General features: G+C 39.3%; 1 protein-coding gene across 15 annotated transcripts in view; it reads left to right on the top strand.

Annotated features, from left to right (window-relative positions):
* The first annotated feature begins 448 nt into the window (after nt 1-448).
* The window catches only part of YAF2 (YY1 associated factor 2), a 126,545-nt gene continuing 99,049 nt past the window's right edge, over nt 449-27,944 (top strand). For 7 of the 15 annotated variants that reach the window (XR_007517160.1, XR_007517167.1, XR_007517163.1 and 4 more), the window contains exons 1-4: nt 449-606; nt 1,021-1,146; nt 2,805-3,182; nt 11,628-11,847. Coding sequence is in view for 6 of the 15 variants with exons in the window: in XM_049882859.1 (XP_049738816.1) it covers nt 581-606; nt 1,021-1,146; nt 2,805-3,006 (354 nt within the window). In the remaining 9 variants the exon portion in view is untranslated. Of the gene's footprint in view, nt 607-1,020; nt 1,147-2,804; nt 9,258-11,627; nt 11,848-27,944 lie in introns of those variants that run through there. The other 8 variants (XR_007517166.1, XR_007517162.1, XM_049882859.1 and 5 more) reach the window with 7 other exon arrangements.

Raw genomic sequence — 27,944 nt, 5'->3', positions numbered from 1 at the left:
CCTCCCCCCAGGTATCCTTCGGGCGGGTGTTGAGTAGACATGGACGGCTGAGGCCAGGAAAGCGGTTCTACCTGCAGACTCCCGCAGGTCCCTTCTGTCCCGCGATGGGTTACCTCCGAACGCTGGCCTCACTTCGAACCAGGCTTCGCGTGGGATGACGGAGCATCCCCAGTCCTCCTGCAGGCCACACGCTTCCTAGCAGGAGCTCCGAAGCGTGCGACACTCGGGGACGCAGAATGGAAGCGCGGGAAAGAGCGCGGAGCTGCGGCGGCTGCGGCGGCGCCCGAGGCTGCAGCGGCTGCCAGCGAACTGGCCGCGGGTGCTGGGCCGCGCTAGCCGTGTTTGAAGTCTCCGGCGCGGCCGCTGGTTGGCAGGCGCGGGTCACGTGCGCCCAGGCAGGAGTTTCCCCGACAGCTGGAGGCTGCGTGGGATCCGGCGGCTGCTCCGAGCTCCGCGGTGCGGCCTTCCCCGCCCCCTCCCTCCTCCCTCCCCCGCCTGCTTCCGCCGGGCTTATTATCCTTCTTATTGACAAACAGAGCAGCCGCGGCGGCGACTCTTGGCGTGCGTTTGTAGCCAAGCCATGGGAGACAAGAAGAGCCCCACCAGGTAAGAGCGCCCGGCACCGGGGTCCCGACTGTGCGAGCGGCGGGGCCCTCGCGCTGGGTTTCGGGCGGCCGCCTCACTCGCCGCCCGGGCACCGGGGCGAGAACGGGGGCGGCGCCGCTGCTGCGCGAGCGCTGCCGTGTGAGGGGCCAGCGCCGGCCACCCCACAATGGAGGCGCGATGGCGGCGGTGGCCACAGGGGCAGCCCCCAGTGGTAGAGCGTCGGCGGCGGCTACTGCGGCGGCTCTCGCGCCCTTCTCCTCCCTGACTCCCCTCCCCCTCCGAGCCAGAGCGCAGCGCGCCGGGGGCCGGTGAGGCGGGGGTCGCGGAATTGGGGCGGGGCGGGGATGGCCGCGGGGCCCGGGCGCGGCCTGCTGGTGACCCTGCGCCGCGTCGTGTCTGGGTTGTGTCCTGCAGGCCGAAGCGGCAGCCGAAGCCGTCCTCGGATGAGGGTTACTGGGACTGTAGCGTCTGCACCTTCCGGAACAGCGCCGAGGCCTTCAAGTGCATGATGTGCGATGTGCGGAAGGGCACCTCCACACGGTGAGTCCCGGGCCTGCCCCGCGCGCCGCCGGGTGCCCGGGTGGCGGCGCAGAGGACGCCCCTGCGGCGGCCGCCCCTTCCCGTGACACTTGCAGACCCAAACGGTAGGAGAGGTGAGACTGAGGTGGTGGCCGCGATAGCAGCTGGGTCAGATTGATCGCGACCTAGGCGATGGTTTGTGGTGAGGGGTAATTGAAGAGGCTGTAGCGTTTTTTGCTGCCAGGAGAGGATAAATTATTTAAGAGAGGCATTAGCTACTGCGATTTAATTCGTATTGCTGAGTGTAATGGAGCCCCCCCCCCCCCCCGCCCCGGATATAATAATCTTGGCTGCATTTTTGTATTAGTGTGTGGGGATCAAGGAAAGCCCATGAAATCCACTTTGGAAGCAAAGGATGTAATCTAATTGCATTCCTCAAAAAAGAAAAAAGTATCTGTAGAATACACGGTAGCTTAAACTTCATTTTGAAATATGGAAGGGTCTTGTTTAGTATTCTTATGGAAATTCTCCAATATTTTATAAATAAATAGTTGGAGGTAAGCCCACTCAATAGGACACATTTTTTTACTGAAAGTATTTGAATAGCTTTAGCTTGATTAAGTGGCAATCTGTTAGACTATACAAATGAGATAAAATGATCCCTGCCTATTTTCAGTTTTAACTTTATGTTATTGTACGCTTAAAGTATAATAGTTCTGTCTCTTAAAAAACCACTTAAGTCAATTAAGTGGCTAACGAAAATCATCCAGGAAATTCGAAGTCAATGACGTTTTTGATCTCCCAGCACTTAGGGAGTTGCTTTGCCTTTTTATAGGAGGGTAGCCTTTGAATTAAGTTGTTAGAATCCTCTGATTTATAGCTTAATATTTATATAGTTTATGTAATATGGTCTTACAAAGTCTGTTAGAAATGAAATTATTAAAAGTATAAGAACATTATTAATATCTTACAATGTGGTCTCTTGTTAAAAAAAAAAAAAGAGCCTAAATATCGGTAATGTTAGATTTAAATATTCAGTTGGTATTAGATTTCTGAAAATGAGATATCCTGATTTTTAAACCCCATTTATGGGATTTCATTAAAAAAATGTTAATATAGAGGTAGAAGTGGTTGACACTAATTTAAAATTTTAACATTTCCTTAGTGAAACCAGATGCTTTTGAAGTCTTTTGGTAAATCATAAGATGTTTTTTGTATATTAATTCCCACTCGTATTAGATAAAATGTATTGAACATTTTCATATTCTTTAAAAAACAAGTTTTTGAACATCTACTATATTCAAGGGAATAAAACAGCAGAACATTATAAAAAGAAAAAAGTACCTGTATGTGTAAATGAATCTGATCGTAAACTGTTTTTGGACCCGTGATTTAAGTATTTTGAAAAGCAGAATATCCTTTTATCTTGATATCTTTATTGCCTTGGATTTGGTTTAGGCTATATTTGTATATTTTATATTAGTACTTTATACTTTTTAAAATGCTCAATAAACAAGTTCTAGAAAATTTGTTTTTTTGGAGACAGGCGCTTTAAAGTGGAGACAATTATTATAATCTTAATCTCTGGTACTATGTTGTTGCTTTTTGTTGTTCCCTCTATTTTCTTGTAGCCAATAGAAAAATACTGAAATTAGAAGAGCCTATATGTTTATTTGCAGGGACAGCAAGGAAGGGGGGAAGCTGGTGTCCTACTCCACAGCCAGTCTTGGGGTTAGAGGAACCCTGAGAAATAGAGTAGGTGGTGACAGCTCAGAAGAGAAGAAACAGGCCGCATACCTGGCACCTGGAAGAAGAAGGAATATAGTGCACAGGGGAGTTGGCCCAGGACAGAGAAGTGGGCCTAGTTTAAAAGAGGCTTGAGGCCCATGTGGGGGCCCCTGACATTTTTTACCAGTACTTCTGAGCTCTTGTAGATCCAATTTTTAGTGGTGGAATCATTACTTGAGGAGGACTCAGAGAAGCATTGTCATTTGGATTGAAACTGAAGAGGCTCTGGGCAACTCACCAGAAGTCTAAGGGACACTCTGTTCCTAAAAGTAAGTGTTCTACACTAAGACCCTCTCAGCTTCTTCCTTCCTCTCTCTGAATTGTCTCTTCTCTTTTGATTTTGGCCATAAATTAAACGTAAGAGCTCTAATTTCTCTGTTAATCTGTTGTTTTCCTATCACTGTTTCTGAAATTCAGAGTGGAATCCATGTTTGGAAAGAACAATAGAACAGGGCATTGTTAATAGGGCAGATATTGATGGCATCACAAAATAGTTTGCTCTTTGGTAATATTAGAAAAACAGAATGAAAAGACTGTAGAACACTACTAAGAAGCAAAAGTTGCAGTAGTTGGAAGAAATAATTCTCTACAACTGACATTTTAATTAGCAGTTAAGGTAATTTCAAGGGTAAGGCTGGAGAGTACCAAACCAAGGAACTGAATAGCTGCAGCTCTGAAGGATCCAGTTTGTTAATGACTTGTTTGTGTGACCAGAAGACAGGATTTCAATCCCTTGGGTCACACTGACCTTTGAACTGATGGTATCTCAGTCTCTTAAATTTATAGCCAAGTCTAAGCCATCCTAGACATTTAAAAATCCAGAGAAGATGATTCCATCGTCTCCCTTAAAGTCTTTACAGACCATTTTTTTTTTAAGACTATCTAGTTCAAATTCTCTACGTTGCAACAGAAAACTCTTTTGGATATTTCCTTGGTAGGTCATGCTTTTCTGCAGAACGACTTTATATGCAGTGAAATGAGCTTATATTCATAAGATGTATTTCAAAATGAAATGTGACTGGACATAGCTTCAGTTCCTCAGATGATAAATTATATTATTTAAGTTTATGTTTCTGTGATTGAATTTCAGTTTTTGTACTTGGTGGCCTTCATGAGTTTAAATTTGATCTATTCAACTCTTTTTTTTCAAAATCCGGAATCTAAATAGCTAGATGGTTCAAATACCTGAAGTTTTCTACATTGTGCTTTTGTGAGTTAAACACTGATAAATGTCCTACTAATAGAAAAAACTTAGAAAAACAAAGCTGTGGTGACAAATGATTCCCATAAGTGGCAGACTGCCTTCTTCATCTTTATACCTGAAGTTCTTATGAGGCAGTAAGTGTCCCAAATGGAAACTTTAGGAAATTAAGAACCATCACCAGAGAAAAAAATGTGTGTGAGGATAGTAATCAGTATATAATGATTGAATTAAACTAGTATCTTATTGCCAGTTGTTCATATATATATGGAAGAATGACTTTATTGCTTAATTCAGATAGCAGATATTTTGAAATGAAAATAATAGAGCAGTTGGTTTTAGTTTTGAGCTGTGGTCTAAATGAGAACCTATGAAATATCTGGTACATAGCAGACTTCCAGATGTAATATCTTTACCTGTGATATTTTCTCAGTGTAACTTGTAAAACAGTTGTTCCTCCGTGTCTGCAGGAGAATTGGTTCCAAGACTCCCCTCCCCCACCCCTGCAGATACCAAAACCTGAGGATGCTCAAGTCCCTTGTATAAAATGGCAAAATATTTGGGTATAACCTGCACACATCCTCCTGTGTACTTTAAATCATCTCTTGATTACTTATAATACCTAATACAACGTAAATGCTATGTAAATAGTTGTTTCATCACAGTTGAAGACTTGATGTGAAAGGTAGCCTTTCTCTTCTATGAGTTTCTTGAGCTCTTTTGGGAACACTGATACTACATGGCCATCAGCCGATGCCTATTTGCCTGTGATCTTGAGGTTCTTGAGGTCGTAGAGCTTTACATAGCTAGCCAGCCATCCCCTACTAGCCTTAAACTTCCTCCAGCTGTCTTAGACCCATTCACACTTAGCCCTCGAGGGATTGCTTTGACCACTTTGTGGCTTTTTAGGAGCCATTTTACAGAAACCAAAGTGCACACAACACAAGTAGCAAACAAGAGGGGAGGTAAGCAATGCTCAAATGAGTTCTGGAGAGAAGCTGAGGGTCTGGGAAATGGTGGGAAGCTACAGCCTACACATCCTTTCATTTGCTTGGATTCAGCTTAGTGCTCCGCGCGTGGCAAGTTGAAGTTTTGCTTTTTGGAACTTTTTTTTTTTTTTATTAGTATTTTTGATCCACTGTTGGTTGAGTCCATGGATAAGGAACCCGTGGATATAGAGGGCCGATTATTCCTTTGGATTTCTCATAGGTGTTATTTTAGAGAAATGTGGAAAAGATTCCACATAGTGTAAAGAGCGCTAAGTATTGAAGTAGGAATCTGGTGATCTGGGTTCATATCTTATTTTAACCACTTCAACATTCAGCATTCAGCAAATGTTTACTGAACATGTTACTTTATGCAAGGTCTGAACTAAGTACTGGACATAAAATGGTGAGCAAAATAGTTACTTGTTTCTTCTGTAAGATTTTAGCTTTGTTGTCAAATTATAAACACTTTGAACAGTACCAAATTCTGTGTATGATGTACTTTTAGTAAATCTTTCCTTTATATATGAGCCAAAGAGTAGTAACTTCTCCATTAAAAAAAATCTTAAGTTTATAACTGAACTTATTATTATGATTAGGATCTGGCTGCTGGTAAAAAGAATAAATTACTTTTGCTTCTATAAGTTGGGGGTAAACTACATAGAATTCACATTCTGAAGAAACCTTAAGGAAACCAACTATTTGGTGAGAAATTTTTTCAATATTATTGTTGTATTATACTTGCTTTCTGTCTTCTAATTTGAAGTTTGATACAGAGTTGATTGTCTTAGACTCAGAGTGAGAATGGGAGAAAAAATTGAAGACGGTGTAAGTTAATTTTTCAGAAATACAGTATCCCCTGTCTCTCTGAGGATCTTCCTCAGCTACCACAGAGTTGTTCACAATAAAACTAAATAAAAACCAATAGCCATTGAGTCGATTTTGACTCCATGACAACCCCATGTATGCAGAGTAGAATTGCATTCCATAGGGTTTTCAAGGTTGTGACCTTCCAGAAACCCTGGTGGCATAATGGTTAAATGCTACGGCTGCTAACCAAAGGGTCAGCAGTTCGAATCCACCAGTTACTCCTTGGAAACTCTGTGGGGCAGTTCTACTCTGTCCTGTAGGGTCGCTATGAGTCGGAATCGACTCGGCGGCACAGGGTTTGGTTTTTTGACCTTCCAGAAGCGAATCACCAGGCCTTTCTTTCAAGATGTCTCTGGGTGGGTTCATACCAACAACCTTTTGGTTAGTAGTTGACTGCTTAACCAGTTGCACCACCCAGGGACTCCCGTTGTTGTTCAGAGACTCCTTGTTATAGGAGACTACTTGTTTGTTTTTTCTTTTCTGTATATCTTGGTTTCGGAGTTCCTGGGTGGTACAGACTATTAAGTGTTTGGCTACTAAAAAAGTTCGGAGGTTCAGGGTCACCCAGAGGTACCTCGGAAAAAAGGCTTGGTGATCTGCTTCTGAAAGATGACAGCTTTGAAAACCCTGTGGAGCACAGTTCTGCTCTGCAACACATGAGTCAGAATCGACTTGATGATGACTGTTTTTGAAGGTGATTATTGTTTGCATAGTCCAGAGTGGTGGTGGTGTTAGGTGCTGTCGAGCTGGTTTTGACTAAAAGCAACCCTATAGAACAAAGTAGAACTGCCCCATAGGGTCTCCAGGGGGCAGCTGGTGGATTCAAACTGCCTACCTTTTGGTTAGCAACTGTAGCTCATAACCGTTGCCCGACCAGGGCTCCTTTGGTGCAGAAGCAGTGGTGGGTAAAACTGCTGGTACCTTAGCATGAATCAAAGCAGCCGCACGAAATTGCTGTATTCCTCGTCTTCCTCACTATTGTGCGCTCAGAGGAGACATAATGCCAGTTCCACTTAAGAATATCCTTGATTAGGCATTAAGAATTATAAATTTTATTAAATAATGTCATTTTTAACATTCTCTCTGATGAAATGGAAAGTACACATAAAGCACTTCTGCTGCATACCGGAGTGCAGTGGTTGATTCCAGGAAAAGTATTTATGCAGTTGTTTGAGTTGTGAGCAGAATTAGTTCCTTTTTTCATAGAACATCATTTTTATTTGAAGGAATGACTGACAAAACTGTGGCTATTCAGACTTGGTTATTCAGCAGAGATTTTCTCAGAAACAAAGTGAGCCTGCCACTTCAAGGAAAACAATTGTCAGTATTTGCTGCCAGTGATAAAAGCTGAACTTTCAAATGAAAATAAGAATTTTGGAAAACTTGTAAGCACTACAGTAAGCTTCAGAGTTTCCCAGTACTTTAAAGACTTTTCTAATAAGATTGGCGGTGATATTAATGAATGTGATTTCTGATATCATACCATAAAATGTGTCAGCATTTGGAACATCTGCATAACTCAGTGACCTAATATTTTCCCAGTGATCAATGGATGAAGTTGCAAAACCATACGTGAATAATTCAAAGTGCAAAACGAACCAATTGATTTTAAAGGGAACACAGTATGAAAAGTTCATTGATGATTTCCATTCTACATTGCAACTAAACTTTGGGAAAAGACTCTTTACTGTGTTTTTATGTAGTATCAAAGAAGAATATCCACAGTTATCTGAAAAGGTTATTAAAATATTCCTCCCCCCCCTTTTTTTTTCAACTACTCTCTGGAAGTCGAGATTTCTTTATATTGAACCAAAACAATATACTGCAACAGATTGAATGGCAAAGCAAATACGAGAATCCAGATAGATGTCTTCCATTCTGAAGAATGTTAAAGAGTTGCAAAAATATAAAACAATGCCACTCTTCATACTTAGTTATTTTTGTGTTTTGGAAAATAAAGATTTTTTTCACATTAAAATATTTATATTGATGCGGAATGTTCTGATTATGGTTTTAAAAAATGAATATATACTTTAAATTTTTTTCTCAGTTTTCTAATACAGTAAACATCAATAGATAAAACTCACATAAACAAAAGTTTTTTGGGGTCTTCTAACCTTTAAGAGTGTAAAGAGATCTGAGGGCAGAAAGTTTATAAACTGCTGGTTTATAGTTTTATTAGCTTGAGCTTCTACACATGACATATTTACTTCAACAGGCGTTCTTTTTCTTTCCTTTCTTGAGTGAGGCCTCTAAAAACCAGTGACCTAGTTGTTAAACTCAGCAGCCTAATCTCAGTCTTCTTTCGATGTGATCCCTGCAACATTTGATGTTGCTAGCTTTTAAAAAAAAATTGAAGCTCTCCTCTGACTTCTCTTATACAACTTTTTCCTAGTTTTCCTTGTATGTCTCTTAAATCTATTTCTGCTTCCTCAAACCTGGCTTCTTGTCTGTGTTCCTTATTTTGTATGTGGCATAAACTTCTTTCTGGAACCCAAGAAAGAAACTATCATCTCAACTTTGATTCTAACTCATTGTCATCCCTCCTATCCAGTATCCCTCAGTTGTCATATTGAGAAACACTTTGAGATTTGTATCCTCCCTTTTCTGATTTGTATAGCCATAGTTCACAGGCGCTCACCATTTCTCTGATTGGCTATTGGACAACTTGGTCTCTCTGCCTTCAGAGTGCTGTTAATGGTATCTTGGTTGTATTTCAACCATATCTGATTATGTTGGTCCCTGTAATAAAAAGAAATTTAAGTCTCCCCAGTGACTACTGAGTAAAGCTCCTGAGCGTGGTACCCAAGGCTTTAATCTATCCTTAAAGTACTTCCCTAGATTCATTTACTTCTGCTTATCCCACCAATCCTGTATCCATGCTCAAGTACCTTTATCAGGTGGTACTCCTAAAAAGAAAAAAACCGTCCCCCTCCCGATAGCCTATTGATTGTATTTATCTATATAAATAATCACAAGAGGGTGCAGGAACTGGCAGCGTTCCTGTTACACATGAGGTAGTTGAGTCGGAGACAAGTCAACAGCAATGGACAGCAACAGAGACTCACTTCCATGTTGTAGGCCAACTGTCCAGATATTTATCTGCCCAAAAGGGCAGGGACTGTCTCCTTCACTTTGATATCTTCAGAAGCTAGCAGAGTATCTGGAATTTTGTAGGTATTTAAGATTTTTAAATTGAAGGCTTTTCAAATTTGATTATTAATATTTGATACCTGGCATTGCCTTTCTGATAATTTTCACGACTATATATATATATATATATATATATATATATATATATATATATTTTATATATTTAAAAATACTATATCAGACTATTTTGTTCATAAGTTACAGGAGTTTATTGTTTTAGCATTATTTTAGAGGACGATATTGTCTATGAATGCCTTAGCGTTTTAAGGTACAACTTTGGAAAGTCGTATGTTTCTTTTATTTTCTCATTTATAGACACGTATTTCTCACTTGTTAAGACTGTATACCACCTTAGGTAGTATAGCTAAAAATGAAAAGTATTTCTTGACTAGGGTAAACTGATGAAGTCTTGAAAGAGTACAGCATATTATGAACTATATTGCATTCCTCAACTAAATTGTAAGTTCTCTATTGAGTGATTTTTTAAGTTAATTGACATTGAGGGCCCGTCAAAAACTAAAATATACTGTGGATCCACAATCAACACCCATGGAAGCAACAGTCAGGAAATAAAAGATGCGTTGCAGTGGGCAAATCTGCAAAAGACCTCTTTAAAGTGTAAAAAAGCAAAGATGTCACCTTGAAGACTAAGGTGCACCTCACCCAAGCCATGGTGTTTTCAGTCACCTCATATCTGTATGAAAGCTGGACAATGAATAAGGAAGACCAAAGAAGAATTGATGCCTTTGAACTATGGAGTTGGGGAAGAATGTTGAGTATACCATGGACTGTGAAAAAAACAAACAAATCTGTCTTGGAAGAAGTACAGCCAGCATGCTCCTTAGAAGCAAGGATGGCGATATTTTGTCTCACACACTTTGGACGTGTTATCAGGAGGGATCTGTCCCTGGAGAAGGATGTCATATTGGTAGAGTAGAGGATCAGTGGAAAAGAGGAAGACCCTCTATGAGATGAATTGACACAGTGGCTGCAACAGTAGGCTCAAGCATAACAATGACTGTGAGGATGGTGCAGGACCAGGCAGTGTTCTGTTCTGTTGCACATAGGGTCGCTATGAGTCAGCACCTAACAACAACAACAACATAGCTTTGTGGTATTTGAGATTGTTTAATGGAAAATAGTTTAGCATTCAGATTTTGCATTTGTTTGAACTGTACTGAATTTAAAATTAAATCGGGACTAATTTAATTGTAATTAAAACAGAACTAGTTTTTGTCTTATGACTAAGAAGATAGTGTTATTTTATCTGTAGATTTGTTACTCTTAAAGATAAATCATTTATACACATTGTTGGTGCTATCGAGTTGGTTCTGACTCAGTGACCCTGCGTCTTTATGAAACACTTGCCATTTCATTGCTGGGTATAGCCTTCTCTTTCTTATTCTCTTGATATATATGTACGTATGTTTGTGTGCGTGTGTGTGTGGATTTTTTTTTAAAGAAATTAGTATTTTTTAAGGTGATAGTTGTTATATAATTGAGTAAGATTTCCAAAGACTAAAATTATTACTTGCCTGTGAAAAACTTGGAGCCCTGGTGGTGCAGTGGTTAAGAGCTCAGCTGCTAACCAAAAGGCTGGCAGTTTGAATCCACTGGCCACTCCTTGGAAACCCTATGGGGCAGCTCTACTCTGTCATGTAGGGTTGCTATGAGTCTGAATCCACTCGACGGCAATGGGTTTGGGTTTTTTTGGTTTTATGAAAAGCTTACATAGGATGGTTTGGATTGTTTAATGTATATATATTTAGTAGTTAAATCATCCCAGAAACGATCTTTTGGGGAGAATAAAATGGTTTTATAATAGGACTAAATTATCAAGTTTAATGTTTGTTCCTTAAATTATTGAACTCGTTATGTTGGCAGTGATCCTGAATATATTACTCAGTTTTTTTGTTTAATCTGTAAAACGGGTTGTTAAAAAGATTAAACTAATTCCTGTAACTAACACATAGTAAGTGCTGAATAAATGATATGTTAGGTATGTGTTTGAAGCAATACTTATAATTTATTACCACCAAATTAAGTTTTTATTTCTATTAATGGTTTTTGAAAATAGGCATTTAGTAAAAACAATGTATTTAAATTATTTAATACTGTGTATCACTTTACTGTGTTCAGAATGCTTTCATATATATCCTTCCATGTGTTCATCAAACCACCCTACACAATTAAGAAGATTGAAATACAGGTTGTTTGACTGGGTTGATGATTGTTCTTCTCACCCTGCTATCTTTGATAAAGAGGTTTATAAAATATCCTAGATTGGGTGAAAGGTTCCTTTGCTTATTCCTCTTGCCTTTAGGGTTAGCTAAAGGTCAACATACTTGGTAAAAGAGATTCAAATTCTGTGGGGTAGTACTGTGAGTCAGAATTTACTCAACGGCAAGGGGGCTACAGGGTAGGGTAGTCAAGTTTTTATTCAAGGATTTAATGAAACTAGGATTTTTAAAAATACATGTTTTCCTTAAAACTTTTTCCTTCAGAAACTAGATAACTGGGAGCTGCTAAAAATCAAACACCTGTGCTCATCCAAAGACTTCACCTACAGACTGGGAAAAAGTTTTTGGCTATGACATTTCCGATCAGCATCTGATCTCTAAAATCTGCATAATACTGTAAAAACTCAGCAACACAAAGACAAATAACCCAATTAAAAAATGAGCAAAGGATATGAACAGACACTTCACTATACAAGACGTTCAGGTAGGTAACAGATACATGAGGAAATGCTAATGATCATTAGCCATTAGAGAAATGCAAATCATAACTACCATGAGATTTCATGTCACTCCAGCAAAGCTGGCATTAATCCAAAAAACACAAAATAATAAATGTTAGGCTGTGAAGAGACTGGACCACTTACACACTGCTGGTGGGAATGTAGAAAGGTATAACCACTTTGAAAATCGATTTGGTGCTTCCTTAAAAAGCTAGAAATAGAACTACCATATGACCAACAATCCCACTCCTTCAGATATATTCTAGAGAAGTAAGAGCCTTTACTCGAACGGATATACGCATACCCATGTTTACAGCAGCACTGTTTACAATAGCAAAAAGATGGAAGCAACCAAGGTGCCCGTCAGCGGATGAATGGTTAAATAAATTATGGTATATTCACACAATGGAATACTATGCATTGATCGATAAAGAACAAGGATGAATCTGTGAAACATTTCATAACATGGAGGAATCTGGAAGGCATTATGCTGAGTGAAATTAGTTGCAAAAGGACAAATATTGTATGAGACCACTGTTATAAGAACTCAAGAAATAGTTTAAACAGAGAAGAAAATATTCTTTGATGGTTACGAAAGTGGGGAAGAAGTGGGGGAGAGGGATATGCACTAATTAGATAGTAGACAAGAACTGTCTTAGGTGAAGGGAAAGACAACACACAATACAGGCAAGGTCAGCACAACTGGACTAAATCAAAAGCAAGGAAGTTTCCTGAATAAACCAAACACTGCGAAGGCTAGTGTAACAGGGGCGGGGGTTTGGGGACCATTGTTTCCGGGGACATCTAGGTCAATTGGCATAATAAAATCAATTAAGAAAACATTCTGCATCCCACTTTGGAGAGTGGCATCTGGGGTCTTAAATGCTAGCAAGCAGCCATCTAAGATGCATCAATTGGCCTCCACATGCCTGAAGCAAAGGAGAATGAAGAATATCAAAGATGAAAGGTAATTATGAGCCCAAGGGACAGAAAGGGCCACATAAATCAGAGACTACATCAGCCTGAGACCAGAAGAACTAGATGGTGCCTGGCTACCACCAATGACTGCCCTGACAGGGAACACAACATAGAAACCCTGATGGCGTAGGAGAGCAGTGGGATGCAGACCTCAAATTCTTGTAAAAAGACCAGACTTACTGGTCTGACTGAGACTAGAAGGACCCCAGAGGTCATAGTTCCCAGACCTGTTAGCCCAAGACAGGAACCATTCCCAAAGCCAACTCTTCAGACGGGGATTGGACTGGACTATAACATAGAAAATGATACTGGTAAAGAGTAAGCTTCTTGGATCCAAGTAGGCACATGAGATTATGTGGGCAGCTCCTGTCTGGAGTGGAGATGAGAAGGCAGAAGGGGACAGAAGCTGGCTGAATGGACACAGAAATACAGGGTGGAGAGGAGTGTGCTGTCTCATTAGGGGGAGAGCAACGAGGAGTATAATAGCAAGGTGTATATGAATTTTTGTATGAGATACTGACAATTTAAGAAATATTTATTGAATACTTAGAAAGTTTTGTTTATTGGGTCTCATGGTTGTATGACCTGATTGATACTTGTGTTTTTAAAAATTTCGTATGTGTTCCATTCTCTAGTATTGTTCATTTTGGAAAATTAGAGAATTTCTGGGAATTTTAGAGCTGGAAAGAACCTTTTAAGAGCTCCCAGTGTGGTCATTTCCTGAGACAGGCTATTTTTTGTTACCTGTAAACCTTAATGGTAGAGGGGTGAGACAGTCTTCAGAGGGAAGATCTTTTTTTTTTTTTTTTTAATAGTGCTTTAGATGAAGGTTTATAGAACAAATTAGTTTCTCATTAAACAGTCAATAGACATGTTGTTTCGTGACATTGGTTGCCAACTCCACAACATGTCAACACTCTCCCCTTCTTGACCTTGGGTTTCCCATTTCCAGCTTTCCTGTCCTCTCCTGCCTTTTTGTCCTTGCCCCTGGGCTGGTGTGCCCATTTAGTCTCCTTTTGTTTTATGGGCTTGTCTATTTTTTTTAATCTTTGGTTGAAGGGTGAACCAGAGGGAAGATCTAGATAGAGTTGGGGTGGAGATGTTGGTATTAAAACTTTTGAAATGGTTCGAGGCCATTGTTTATAAACCCTTCTTGTTAGGATTTTTAGCTAAGTTTGAAGGATTCTGAATTGTGGTATGGTCTTAAGAGAAATGCTAGGTATTGCTTTGAAATCTATAGGGGGAGGACTTTTCTATTTGTTGGAACTCATAGCCCTAGTCCCATATCCTCTTCACAGGCAACAAAACAAACCTGGAAAATTGTGACTTGTTCAAGGTTAGTAGCTGGTCAGTGTCAGATTCATATATCTGGATTTCCGGTATATTCTTGTTACCCTAGGCCTGGTGGTCTACTTCTGAAAAATCAGCCGTTGAAAACCCTATGGAGTACAATTCTATTCTGATATACAGGGAGTTGCCATGATTTGGAGTCAGTTCAATGGCAACCTTTTTTTTTTTCTTATTACTGTGGTATGGTAGCATTTAAGTTTGCTAGCAAGAAAATTCTTAAGGATTTCTTTGTGTAATTTTCATTGCACCTAGATCTAGTGCTGTGTGTCTTACTAACTTTTAATATTAAACAACTGCTTATAAATAATGTAAAAACATATTGAAATCCGGGCTAGCAGCATGATGAATGAAGAACAAAATGTCAGTTGTTTTCTGTGTTAACAGATGTTTTTGAGGTACAAATGTTAAACTTCATTTAGATATGTTTTATAGCAACATTTGTTATGCTGTATACCCTGACTTCTTTGATATTATTTCTTAGAAGAAAAATCCCAGTAAATATTATTTCCTTCTCTTATTTGTAGTATAAATACTAAGAATCACTAATAGTATAATTTAATAGCCAATTTGGTTATATGTATGTGTGTATGAATAACTTGGTGTATGGTAAAAAGCTTGTATAGCCACTGATAATTTCTAGACGTATGCATTAAACCCCTTCATCTTTGCTTGTTTCGTAGTCTAATCAGGGTTTTTTTCCCCGTAATATCATGCTGTACTTTTACAGAGTCTGTCTAGGGACAATCAGCCTACAACAGCACAAGTAGATGGAATTTGACTCCAGAGAGGTAGCTGCTTAAGAGGTAAAGCTTTAGATGCATTTGCAGGTGCAAAGCACAGTTGTTTTGGTCTTCTTTCATCTTTTTCCATCCTTTTTGCTGTTTATCTTTTGTCCCTCTATCCCCACAGTCTCATTAATATTCAGACCTAGCCTACCTTGTAAATTCCTTCATTTTCTTTATTCCACCAGCAATTGATCCTTTAGTAGAAAATCTTTTATGTTGTATATAAATCTGATAAAAGTAATTGTTTGAAGTGTGAATGTAAACAACCTGGTCATGAGGGGTAGAGTTTTATTTTTCTTATTAAGATAATAACTCTCTTTTTGATGTTAGAAGTATTACATGTTCATTGAAAATACTAAAGTATAAGGAAGAAAATAGGAACACCCATCATCGTGACATCTTTCCAGTTAGAGATAGCTACATCTAAAACATTGTTGTGTTTCTATTTAGTCTTTTATGTGTGTATATTTACATTTTAAAGTGGAACTTGATGTCTTCCATTGGGACAGTGGGAGAAAAGAGGAAACTTTTTAGTTAAGAAAGTTTTCTTGACTCTACTTGATCACTTTTAAACAAATAATTTCTTTTATAAGGGTCAGCAGAAAGCTGGTTCCTATGAGGTAGAGATTAAAGACATCCCAAATGTTCAAGTTTTCCAAGCTACTATACCACTCTATTATCATTAATAACTACTCCCTTTCCTCTCAGCACCCTCTCTTCCATCTTTGGGTTCCCTAATTCACCACAGTGGTTCACAGAACTGACATATGAACCGTATAAAGGAAATGGCTCATGTGGTTGTGGAGGGTGACAAGTCCCGAGTTCATGGGTCAGGCGTAGGCTTCTCCTGACCCATGTGTCAGCAGGAGCTGATGAACCCAAACTGGCAGTTCAGAGGACAGGCTGCTGGCTCACAAGGCTGTGGAAGCTGGTGAATCAGGTCACATGATAGGCCGCTAGCCCAAGGGGCTGTGGAGGCTAGCAAATCCCAGAATTGATGGGTCAGACAGCAGACCTCTGGGGAGGTCAGTTAATCAAGAACCAGATGTGGGATCCAGATGTAGAGAGAGAGAACCTTGCCAGGATACACACATATATCTTAGATACAGGAGACAACCCAGGGAAGGGCTTAACTTACATCTTGGATACAGGAAACACCCCAGGGAAGGGGGTAACTTTAGTAAGGCTTGAGTCATGCCTACCTGTAAGACTGTGACCCAAGACACAATTTACACCAATCCTGTCTCATCAACAGACAGAGGTCAGTATCCACAACATATAAAATGGAGGACAGCTACACAACACTGGGAATCATGGCCTAGCCAAGTTGACACATAATCCCAACCATCACAGGTTCTGTATACCTTATTTGCATAGTCCCACTCAGCCACTGTGTGTGAGTAACAAAGACCATGGCTAGAAGGGCCATGTTAAATAATTCCTTGAACTGCAACTTTTAACCTTGCTTTGGTCATCTTGGCTGAAAAATTTTCACAAACACTGGTCTTAGGGAATGCTCTTTGGAAAAAAGGAAGTAGAGACAGTTTGGTAAATACTGCAATCATGACCTTCTCCTGGAATTTAATAAATTAAAGACTCTGAGAAGCCATCCACTAAAACAGCTTGCTAGCTTTATTCACCATAGCAGTACTCAATTTTACTTGACCTTTGTTGTTGTTAGGTGCCGTCAAGTCAGTTCCGACTCATAGTGACCCTGTGTAACTACAGAATGAAACACTGCCCAGTCCTGCGCCATCCTCACAACTGTTGCCGTGTTTGAGCCCATCATTAAAGCCACTGTGTTAATCCATCTCCTTGAGCATGTTCCCCCTTTTTTGCTGATCATCTGCTTTACCAAGCATGATGTCCTTTTCCAGGGACTGATTCCTCCTGATAACATATCCAAAGTATGTGAGCCAAAGTCTCACCATTCTTGCTTCTAATGAGTATTCTGGCTGTACTTCTTCCAAGACAGATTTGTTCATTCTTTTGGCAGTACATGGTATATTCGATATTCTTCGCCAATACCATAATTCAAAGGCGTCAATTCTTCTTTTGTCTTCCTTACTCATTGTCCAGCTTTCACGTACGTATGAGGTGATTGAAAACACTATGGATTGAGTGAGGTGCACCTTAGTCTTTAAGGTGAAGTCTTTGCTTTTTAACACTTTAAAGAGGTCTTTTGCAGCAGATTTGCCCAAGGCAGTGTGTTGTTTGATTTCTTGATTGCTGTTTCCATGGACATTGATTTTGAGTTCACATAAAATGAAATCCTTGACAACTTCAACCTTTTCTCCATTTATCTTGATGTTGGTCTGGTTGTAAGGGTTTTTTTTTTTTTTTTATGTTGAGGTGTAATCCATTATGAAGGCTGTGGTCTTTGATCTTCATCAGTAAGTGCTTTAACTCCTTGTCACTTTCAGCAAGCAAGGTTGTGTCATCTGCATATCGCAGGTTGTTAATAGCGTCTTCTTTTAACTGTGATGCTGAGTTGTTCTTCACATAGTCCAACTTCTAGGCTTATTTGCTCAGCATACAGATTGAATAAGTATCTTGAAAGGATACAGCCCTGACCTATACCTTTCTTGGCTTTAAACCATCCAGTATCTCCTCGTTCTGTTCGAATGACTGCTTCTTGGTCTAAATACAGGTTCCTCCTGAGCACAATTAAGTGTTCTGGAATTCCCATTCTTCCCAATGTTATCCATAATTTGTTGTGATCCACACAGTTGAATGCCTTTGCATAGTCAGTAAAACACGGATAAACATCTTTCTGGCATTCTCTGCTTTCAGCCAGGATCCATCTGACATCAGCAATGATATCCCTTGTTCCACATCCTCTTCTGAATCCAGCTTGAATTTCTGGCAGTTCCCTGTTGAAACATTGCTGCAAATTTTTTTTTTCAGCAAAATTTTACTTGCTTGTGATATTAATGATATTGTTCAATAATTTCTGCATTTAGTTGGATCACCTTTCTTGGGAATAGGCATAAATATGGATCTCTTTTAGTCGATTGGCCAGGTAGCTGTCTTCCAAATTTCTTGCCATAGACGAGTGAATGCTTCCACTGCAGCATCCGTTTGTTGAAACATCTAAATTGATATTCCTTCAGTTCCTGAACCCGTGTTTTTCACCAGTGCCTCCCCTGCAGCATGAACCTCTTTCAGTACCATTAGTTCTTGATCATATGCTACCTCCTGAAAAAGGTCATAGATCGACCAATTCTTTTTAGTACAGTAACTCCATGTATTCCTTCCATCTTGATTTGGAAACCTTTTTTTCCTGCTGTTATACTATAGAACACTTTGGGAAATATTGGCTGCCAGTAAGAGCAAACAGGTAGGCACCATTTTTGTCCCACTTCACTTCAATAAAAAAAAATTTTTTTTTTCACTTCAATAAGATTACCTATGTTCTTCTATATTTTATCGATTGGGATTTCTTAACATTTATTTCATAAAGGTGTTCTATTACCAAATTTTTTCTTTGAAAGTCATTGCCCTCCTCCATCTGTTTGGTCTACCACTCAAGTTGTTCTATTTAACGCAGGCTGGATTGTGTTTGGACTTCTTAGCCTTTCATTCAAAGAAAGAGTTAATAATGATTTATATATGGTAGTGGGGAGAGCTTTCTCTCTTGAAGAGCCTTTTCTTTGTCTTTCCTTGCCTGAATCCTTTCTCCCCTCACACCCACACCTCCATCTTCTCTAGAAACTTTTGTTAGACATTTTTGCCTTTTTTTTTTTTGAATAACAATAGTATGTCTTATTGTTTTGAATTTTAAAAAATAGACATGAACCGTAGGCCTTTTTTTTGCTGTTGCTCTTTTTTTAAGACCAAGCCTGGTAAGGCTGAGAGTTAGACAGTGACTGATTAGATGAACAATAAGAAGTACAATTTACAGATGGAAAATATATTGAATTCATAATGTCACCAAATTGTGATTTCTGATGAATTTTAATAAGATTATTTCACTCTCTTATGAAATGTGATCATCACATTTGGTCAGTGTTCCTTTGTTGCCAATTTTCCATAAACGTAATGTCCCTGAATACATGACATTTTTCTATAACATTTCTTGGATAATTTACAATGTAATTGTAATCTTGCCATTGTCAACTTGTATAGAACTTCATTGTATATTTGTAGTTTAATGCAGGAAAGTATATCTAGTTTTATTTTTATAGCTACATATTCATTTTTCATTATTGTATGTATTACGTATCATTATGGAAAGCAAAAATGCAAAGAACTTCAATTTTTAAGAGTTCCCTGCAATTACGTAGTGTAGTAGTTAAAAGCTTGGATGCTGGAGCATGACTGCTTGGGCTTAAATATTTGTTTCGCCACCTACTGGCTGTGTTTTCTATGAACCTCTTTTTTTTATTTGTAAAATGAAGATAATGATACCTTATAGGATATTGGGAAGATTAAATGAGAGAACCTGCTTAAAGTACTCGGCGCACTGTCTGGCATATAATAAGTCCTCAAAATGTGTTAGCTAGATTGCAAGGGCTAATAACGCACTCAGTAGTTAATTAACCTCACCTCTTAAAAAGATCAACAGAGAAATCATGTAGAAAGTGGTCAAAACCCAATGTAGCTAAAAGACTTCGTTTGTGTGTGGAAAATGCTAATGGCCAAGAATCAGAAAACCTGGTTTTGCAATCCAAGAGAAGTACTTTCTCTGGAGTCCTTGTTTTCGTATCCATAAACTGAAGGGAGAGAAAAATAAAAAAACAAAAACAAAATGTGTTAGCTAAAACAATAAGGCAGTGTTGTGTGCCGTCGAGTTGATTCCGACTCATATTGACTCCATGTGAGGGAGTAGAACTGCCCCATAGGGTTTCCTAAGCGGTAATCTTTATGGGTGCAGGTAGCAAGGTCTTTTCTCCTGCGGAGCCTATGGGAGGGTTTGAACAGTCAACCTTTTGGTTAGTAACCAAGTGCTCAACCACTGTGCCACCAGGGATCCTTAGCAAATATACTAGTGGTGATATAATAATATATATCCATAGGGGTATGACAACCCCTGTTGTTAAATGTGCGGGTTCTAGTGGGGTAACTGACAAAACCGGAGCATAAGAATAAATGATTTATACTGAAAAATAACATTTTCCACAAAGTACTTCAGGGATACTTTTCATTCTGTCTCTCTTCCTCTCTTTTTTTCCTCGTTTCTCATCTGTAGTATTTCTACATCCACCTAATAGCCTGATATGGACTGTCTTGTAAACATTTGGGCCTTAGCAGTAAAAGTTTTAACATCTGGGAAGTTCTCTTAAGAATTGAAAAGTTAAATGCAGCATTTTTTATTTGCCATAGTGGAAGAGTAAATCTGTTTTCAAGGTTGGGATTGTCAGCGTGCATACAGTCTGTTTGAGGCCACTGGGCTCTGTTGCATATTATGCTGTTTTTCCTGCCCTTTGCTCTGCCTTCCTCCCAACACCATAGCTTCTTTTTTGTTCTTTATGATTGCTCAAGCATCGTCTCTTTCAAGAAACATTTCCTTATCCCTAGGCCAGAATAAATACACTTTTTCAAATACTCTTAAAGTGTTCTATGCAAAATACTGTTATTATATTTATACAGTATATTGAAAATATTTGTTTCTCCTTTGGTGAACTGTAATCTCCCTGTAGGCAGGACCATTGATGCTGGAAACGCAGTTTATTTCAAATCCTTACCTTGCCACTTACAGCCATACAACCATAGGGCTTTATAGTGAGGATTGAATGTGATAAATGATGTAAAGAATTTAATGTAGTGCATGGTGCATAACAGGAGCCCTGGTGGTGCAGTGATTAAAGTGCTCAGCTGCTAACCAAAAGGTCAGTTTCAAACCCACCAGCTGCTCCTTGGGAGAAAGATGTGCAGTCTGCTTCCATAAAGATTTACAGCTTTGGAAACCGTATGGGCCGGCTCTTCTCTGTCCTGTAGGGTTGCCATGAGTCAGAATCGACTCGATGGCAGGGGATTTGGTTTGGTGGGTTATCACACATAAGAGTTCAATAAATGTTAGTTAATAATACTGATAATGATAATTGTAATAATAATAAAAATTCTCAGTGCCTGTCACTGTGTCTTGCATAGGTACTGATAATGTATTACTGAAACACAAAGCCCTCAATCATTTGTCTGATTCTACTTCTTTGCTGTAATCTGTTGTCCACTTCCTGCTGTTTAAAGACATTTCATATAATTTCATTTCATGATCCTGTGGGTTAGATGAGATATGCTTAATTATGCCCATTTTACTTGATAAATTTTAAGTCCACCTAAGTTAAGTTTTTTTGGGTTTTAAGTAACCTGTGTGCTCAACTTTTTCAGCAATGTTTAAATTGTTTTTCTGCCCTTAGAGATGAACAGTTGAAATCACAGTTGATAGAATTTCATCCTGTTTTATCTCATGCCTAATTGTTGAATGAATTTTAGCTAGAGGCAGAAAGACTGTTGAGTGGAAGCCACTGTAAATAGGCTAAGCAGGACACAGTACAGTAGTGGGCTGAGCAAGGGTACTGCTAGTATTGAGAGAGAAATGAATGGATTATAGGTACATTTAGGAGAAAATTTATAGGACTTAATGATTGGTTTGTTTTGTGGTTGTATGAAATGAGAAGTTGTGTTGTGCTATTGTTTTTGTTAGGTGCTGTGAGTTGATTTTCGACTCGTAGAAACCCCCAGGACAGAGTAGAACTGTCTTGTAGGGTTTTCTAGGCTGTAATCTATGGGAGCAGATCACCAGATCTTTCTCCAGCAGAGTGGCTAGGTGGGTTTGAACCGCCAGCCTTTCAGTTAGCAGCTGAGCACTTAGCCTTTGCCACCAGGGCTCCTTAAGTTGGATTGCAGAGAGGAAGAAATTGAGGATGAATCCCAGGATTCTGGCTTAATTAAGCAGCTGGGTGAATGAATGGTGGTACTTCTTACTAGGTAGCAAATAGGAGGAAGGATGGGCTTTGGGGAAGGTGATAGTTCACTTTTAGATTTGTTGAATTTCAGGTCCTTGTGGAAAGTCTGTGAGGGGAGATCTATTAGGCAGTTGGATAGGTGGGGCTAAAAGTTAGGAAACAGCAGGGCTATAAGTACATATTTGGTATAGTCATCAGCATAGATGATTCAGTTGAAGCCGTGGGAGTGAGTAAAGTAGGTTAGGGAGAAAATATACTGCATAGCACGAGAAAAGAGATCTTAGGACGGAACCTTGAGAGAGACATCATTATTTTCTATGGTGGTAAAAGAAGAGGAAAAAAATGGAGGTAAAAAAGTCAATAGGGAGTAAGAAGCCCAGGAGAGTGTAATGTTACAGGAACAGGGAAGAGGATGTTTCCAGAAGGAGTGGGTGTGGTCAGCAATGTCAGATGGCCTTTACTTTCGTTAAACAGAATCTTAATTTTCCTTCCAGGTAAATTAAATAATATTTGTTTTAACAGGTGTGGCATTGAAATTCATATTTTAAATTGTAAGAAGATAATAAGACTCACAGTGCTTATACTAAGCTTTTCATAATAGCAGCAATATATCTGAATTATATCTGTAGGTTAAATAAAGGAGGTTAGTATTGGTAGGTAGAAAGATGAGTAAAATATGTTGGTAACTAGCTTTGTTTCTCAAGGAAAAATGCTATAATTATCTAGTAATGTCTATCATCATTAAGCCTGTACTTTTAAAGGTGGTTCTTGATTGTAACTATAGAATTTAACAGTTAATTAAAAAAAAGAATTGGGTGCATCTTGTTATTAAGAATTTTTTAAGGGGTGAGTAAATGTACAGTAATTTTGAAGACTCTTGAAAAGTTGCAGAGTTAGTTGTGGGGAAGCATGTATAGTTTGAAGAAGCTATCTCCCATTTTTCGGAGGAGTGAATAGCACCCTATTGATCAGCTAACCAAGCAAATCATAGCACTTAATATAAAACTGTATTTTTTCCATAAAGGGATAGTTACTGGTGTTTGATGTGATTTATGACGCTTAAAGATTCAGGTTTGATGAATGCCGAGTAATAAACTAATTGCAGGTTGTATTAAAGAATAACAGGGAGAGTTAATTCAGGTATGTGGTCGGGGAGACTTCTCGGGAACGGGGGAAAAAAAAAAGTTGCCATCGAGTAGATTCCGACTCATAGCAACCCTATGGGACAGAGTAGAACTGCCCCATAGAATTTCCAAGGAGCAGCTGGTGGATTTTAACCACTGTGCAACCAGGGCTTTACTTCTCTGAGGGGATGGCATTTAAGCCAAAAGCTGAAAGACGAGAAGGAGGTGTTCGTGAAAGAGTTCCAGTTAACAGCAAGCTTAGAGTTTGTTGTTGTTTTTCAATAGGAAAGAGTTTGTTTTACACTGAGGAAAGACTAGCCTGATGTGAGTTATGGGGTGAGTGGGATCAGATGAGTCTGGAGAAGTGGGCAAATGCCAGATCACATTTTATTTAGTCATAAATGATGTGGCATTTAGATTTTATTCTAAATGTAAAGGGTAGCTGTTTAATAGGTTTTAATATGAAAGTGCTACTTTGAGGCTATGAAGAGAATGGATTAGCAGAAGGCAAGAGTGGAAATAGAATGGTTGGGAGGCTATTCCTTTAGGTGAAGGATAATAGGCGCTTTAATATTTTGAGATTGATTAAAAGAGAATGAGTTTGTACCTTACTGTCATCAGTACCTTCATGTATGTTTCCATGACAAAGATCATTAATATGTATGCAGTTAAGACTTTTGCTCGTGTGGCATTTTATTACTTATAAGCTCTTTGTTCACTTTTAAGTGATTTTGAAATTATTTTAAAATGGGATGATTAACACAGAGCATGGTGAAATGTATTAGACGCATTGCTATTTAAAAGTTACTTATTAATTGAAAATAAAAAATGAGTAAGTTTTCCTTCAGAGGAAGGAAAATGAAATATTTAGAGCCACTTTTTTCTTCAGCTGTTATAGTAACTGGGAAACCCTGGTGGTGTAGTGGCTAGGTGCTACAGCTGTTAACAAAGAGGTCGGCAGCTTGAATCCGCCAGGCGCTCCTTGGAAACTCTATGGGGCAGTTCTGCTCAGTCCTATAGGGTCGCTATGAGTCGGAATCAACTCGAGGGCAGTGGGTTTTTGGTTATAGTAACTTTATCACTGTTGACTTGACAATATTGTTGTTAGGTGTCATTGAGTCAGTTATGATTCAGAGAGATTCTGTGTATAACAGAATGAAACACTGCCTGGTCCTGTGCCATCCTCACAATCACTGCTATGTTGGAGCCCATTGTTGCAGGCACTGTGTCTGTCCATCTCATTGAGGGTCTTCCTCTTTTTTGCTGACCCTTTACCTTACCAAGCCTGATGGCTTTCTCCAGGCACTGGTTCCTCCTGATAACATGTCCAAAGTACGTAAGATGAAGTCTCACCATCCTCCCTTCTAAGGAGCTTTCTGGGTGTACTTATTCCAAGACAGATTTATTCATTCTTCTGGCATATTTAATATTCTTCACCATTGTTTTATAAAATCAGTTTTACACACAAAATGTGCACTTATATTAGAGATGGTTATTCAGCATTGATTTGAAAACTAATGCAGGACTTCAGAATCTGAACAGATTAGTTTTAACATTATAATCAGAAAAGATGAGAAAAAGGACATAATTACAAGGTTAAGGTTAAAAAACCCAAAGGTTAGACTCCCTTATTTTGTTGACATAATTGTTGGGTTTAAGAACATTGTTAGCTGTTATTTTTGTGTGTTAACTTGAATAATAAGTATAGGGGACCTGCATGTGATGCTCCTGACATTCTGGGCTAGGATCAGGAAAATATTTTCTTGAACTAGAAACTATTGAGTAGATGACATCAACTCTATATAGAAGCATACCATTTTAAGATATGGTTTATAAATGTGGAGCTTAATTACAAGATTAAGGCATGTGTCAGATCAAATTAGGAAGATCAAAATATTGTTGAAGATCAATTAATGTGAGTAAGACATCTTTAGGAAGAATGACTAGAACATAAAATGGTGTAAAAGAAAAACTGCACCGGAAAACTGCTCAAGATTTCAACACTGGGCAATTGGTCAGTGTTTAGTATAGTACAAGAGGTGGTAGATGCTATTTAGCGGACACTAGAATAGTGCTAGGAGTCCTGGTGGTGCAGCGGTTAAGAGATAGGCTGCTAACCTAAAGTTTGATGGTTCGAACCCACCTGCCACTCCACGAAGAATTATGTGGCAGTCTGCTTCCCTAAAGATTTATAGCCTTGGAAACCTTGTAGGGCAGTTCTACTCTGTCCTGTAGGGTCACTATGAGTTGGAATTGACTGAGCAGTAATGGATTTGATTTGGTTTAGAATGGTACTTTACTCTGGGGTTGGAGTAATTTAGGCTACTTCATCTGTAAATCAGCTACATCTTAACACCATCCAGTTTTTAAAAAGTAGTTTGTAGACCCAGCAACCAGTTTCCAGGGGTACTGCATGCTTAGAATGCATGACTGGTAACTCCTGAAGTGATACGGTGTCCAGATATGTTCATACTGGGAGAGGAATGCCCTGGATGGGGGCATCTGATTTATTAATCAGTTTGATGAGTTTGGTTGGTATAATTCAGTCTTCGAGTCTTAACCTGCTTTAGCTTTATCTAGGTTGAATTTTCGGATCTAAAAACCAAGGACCAAATTCAGAACTGGCCCCCACCCATTAAGGTACTACTTTCCTGCGAGTTCCTTTTTAGGCAGCTAATCGGCATACACTTTACCACTTTTAGTTGAATACTAATTACTTTGTAATGCTGTCTGTATTAGTTATCTATTGTTGTGTAACAGATAATCCCCAAATTTAGTGAATGAAAACAAACATTATCTTATATTCCTGTGAGTAATCCAGGAGCAGCTTAACTGGGTGGTTCTGGCTCAGGGTCTCACAAGCCTGCAATGAAGGGGTCAGCTGGAGCTGTAGTCATTTCAAGGCCCAACTGTGGGAATCCACTTGCAGCTCACTCATGTGGTTTTCAGCAGGCCTTAGAACACCTGCTTCCAAGTTACTCATGTGGCAGACCTCATGCCCTTGCTGCTTGTTAGCCAGATGCATCAGGTTCTTGCCATGAGGGCCTTTCCACAGGGCTGCTTACACCATGGCAGCTTGCTTCCCCCAGTGTACAGGATCTGAGAGAGAGAAAGAGTATGCATGAGAGAGAGAGCCCTTAAAACAGAAACCACAGTCTTTTTATAATCTAATTTTAGAAATGTTCTCCCATTGTTGTTAGCTTGTTGAGTTGGCCCTTGACTCATGGTGACCCCACATACAACAGAATGAAACACTGCCAGGTCCTATGTCATCCCCATGTTTGGTTGCAGATCAGACTGTTGTGATCCATAGTTTTCATTGGCTGATATTTGAAAGTAGATTGCCAGGTCTTTTTCTAGCCTTTCTTAGTCTGGAAGCTCTGCTGAAACCTGTTCAGCATCACAGCAACATGCAAGCCTCCACTGACAGATGGGTGGTAGCCATGCATGAGGTGCACTGGTCAAGAATCGAACCCAGGTCTCCTGCATGGAAGATGAGAATTTTACCACTGAACCACCAGTGCCCATGCTGCCTCATTTCTTCTGCCAAATTCTGTGCCTTAGTGGGAAACCAGCCCACACTCAGGGGAAGGGATTACCAAGGATATGAATACCAGAAGGTGGGGATCACTGGTGGCCATCTTAGAGGCTGCCTACAACACTATCCTTTAGAAAAAATGGCTTAAAACTTTTTGTGGTGGTTGTTGCAGAATTCTTTCTTCAAAGGGAGGCTTATTTTGTGGAAACCCAAAATATAAATAGATGAATGGGGAGCTGTTTTGATTAAAGCCAGGGGTTGTAGGGAACTAGGGCCCACCTCGGTACTCTTCCTCTTTCAGCATTTCAGAACAACTTGAATATTAGTGGAGCCCTGGTGGCACAGTGGTTAAGAGCTCCAGCTGGTAACCAAAAGGTCAGCAGTTTGAATTTATCAGCTGCTTCTTGGAAACCCTATGGAGCAATTCTGCTCTGTCCTACAGGGTCGCTATGAGTCGGAATGGACTCGATGGCAACGGGTTTGGTTTTTGGTTTGGTGAATATTAGTGTCTTAACCATCAAATGTTAGTCATGAACATGAATATATACTGTTGTTCTCATATTTTCATTTTAGAATTTGTCAGTGTTTAGTCCTAAAATTCTAGATTTAAAAGTGGGGCATTGGGACTTGGAAAACAATCATGTGAATGTTTCTGGCAACTTTTTAAGTCCAAGCAGCTTCCTTTTCTAAAGTAAATCTAATGTAATGGCCAGTTTTTTAGTAGCATTCACAGATATAATTTATATGCCAAAAAAACCCATTGCCATCAAGTCAATTCCAGCTCATTCTGACCCTAGAGGACACGGTAGGATTGCCTTGTAGGGTTTCCAAAGCTGTAATCTTTACGGAAGTAGACTGCCACGTGTTTCTCCCATAGAGCGGCTAGTGGGTTTGAACTGCTGACCTTCAGTTCACAGCCAAGTGCTTTAATGACTGTGCTACCAGGACTCCTTATAATTTATATATTGGTGTGATGTTGGTACTGGCTTACTTACTAACTACTGTCTGGAATGTTTTGTTAACTATGGCCCAGTCATATATAGTTTTAAAGAACTTGTAAGTGTATAGTGATGTTTCTATTTTAATTTTTATATTAACATGTTCTTGTAGCTCTTCTATGATGAAAACCGTGATTCCTGATATTAACATAAATTACTAGCTTTATCTTACCATATAAAGACTATAGTTTCAAAATGAATAGTACATTATTAATACAAACGAATCTCTGAGAGAAGTTTAGAATTTCCTGATAGTTCTTTTATTCCTCAGACTACAGCTCACTAAAAATGTGCAGTCAATTGAGAAAAATCCCATTTCTGGATGGTTATGTTAATAGTTTGATACATGGTTAGATTCTAGGCACTGTTTCTAAGTGCTTTACTTATATTAACTTACTTA

Source organism: Elephas maximus, chromosome 4 (genome assembly GCF_024166365.1).
Source record: "Elephas maximus indicus isolate mEleMax1 chromosome 4, mEleMax1 primary haplotype, whole genome shotgun sequence".
Classification (NCBI taxonomy): Eukaryota; Metazoa; Chordata; class Mammalia; order Proboscidea; family Elephantidae; genus Elephas; species Elephas maximus.
This window is presented reverse-complemented; position numbering and strand designations above follow the sequence as displayed.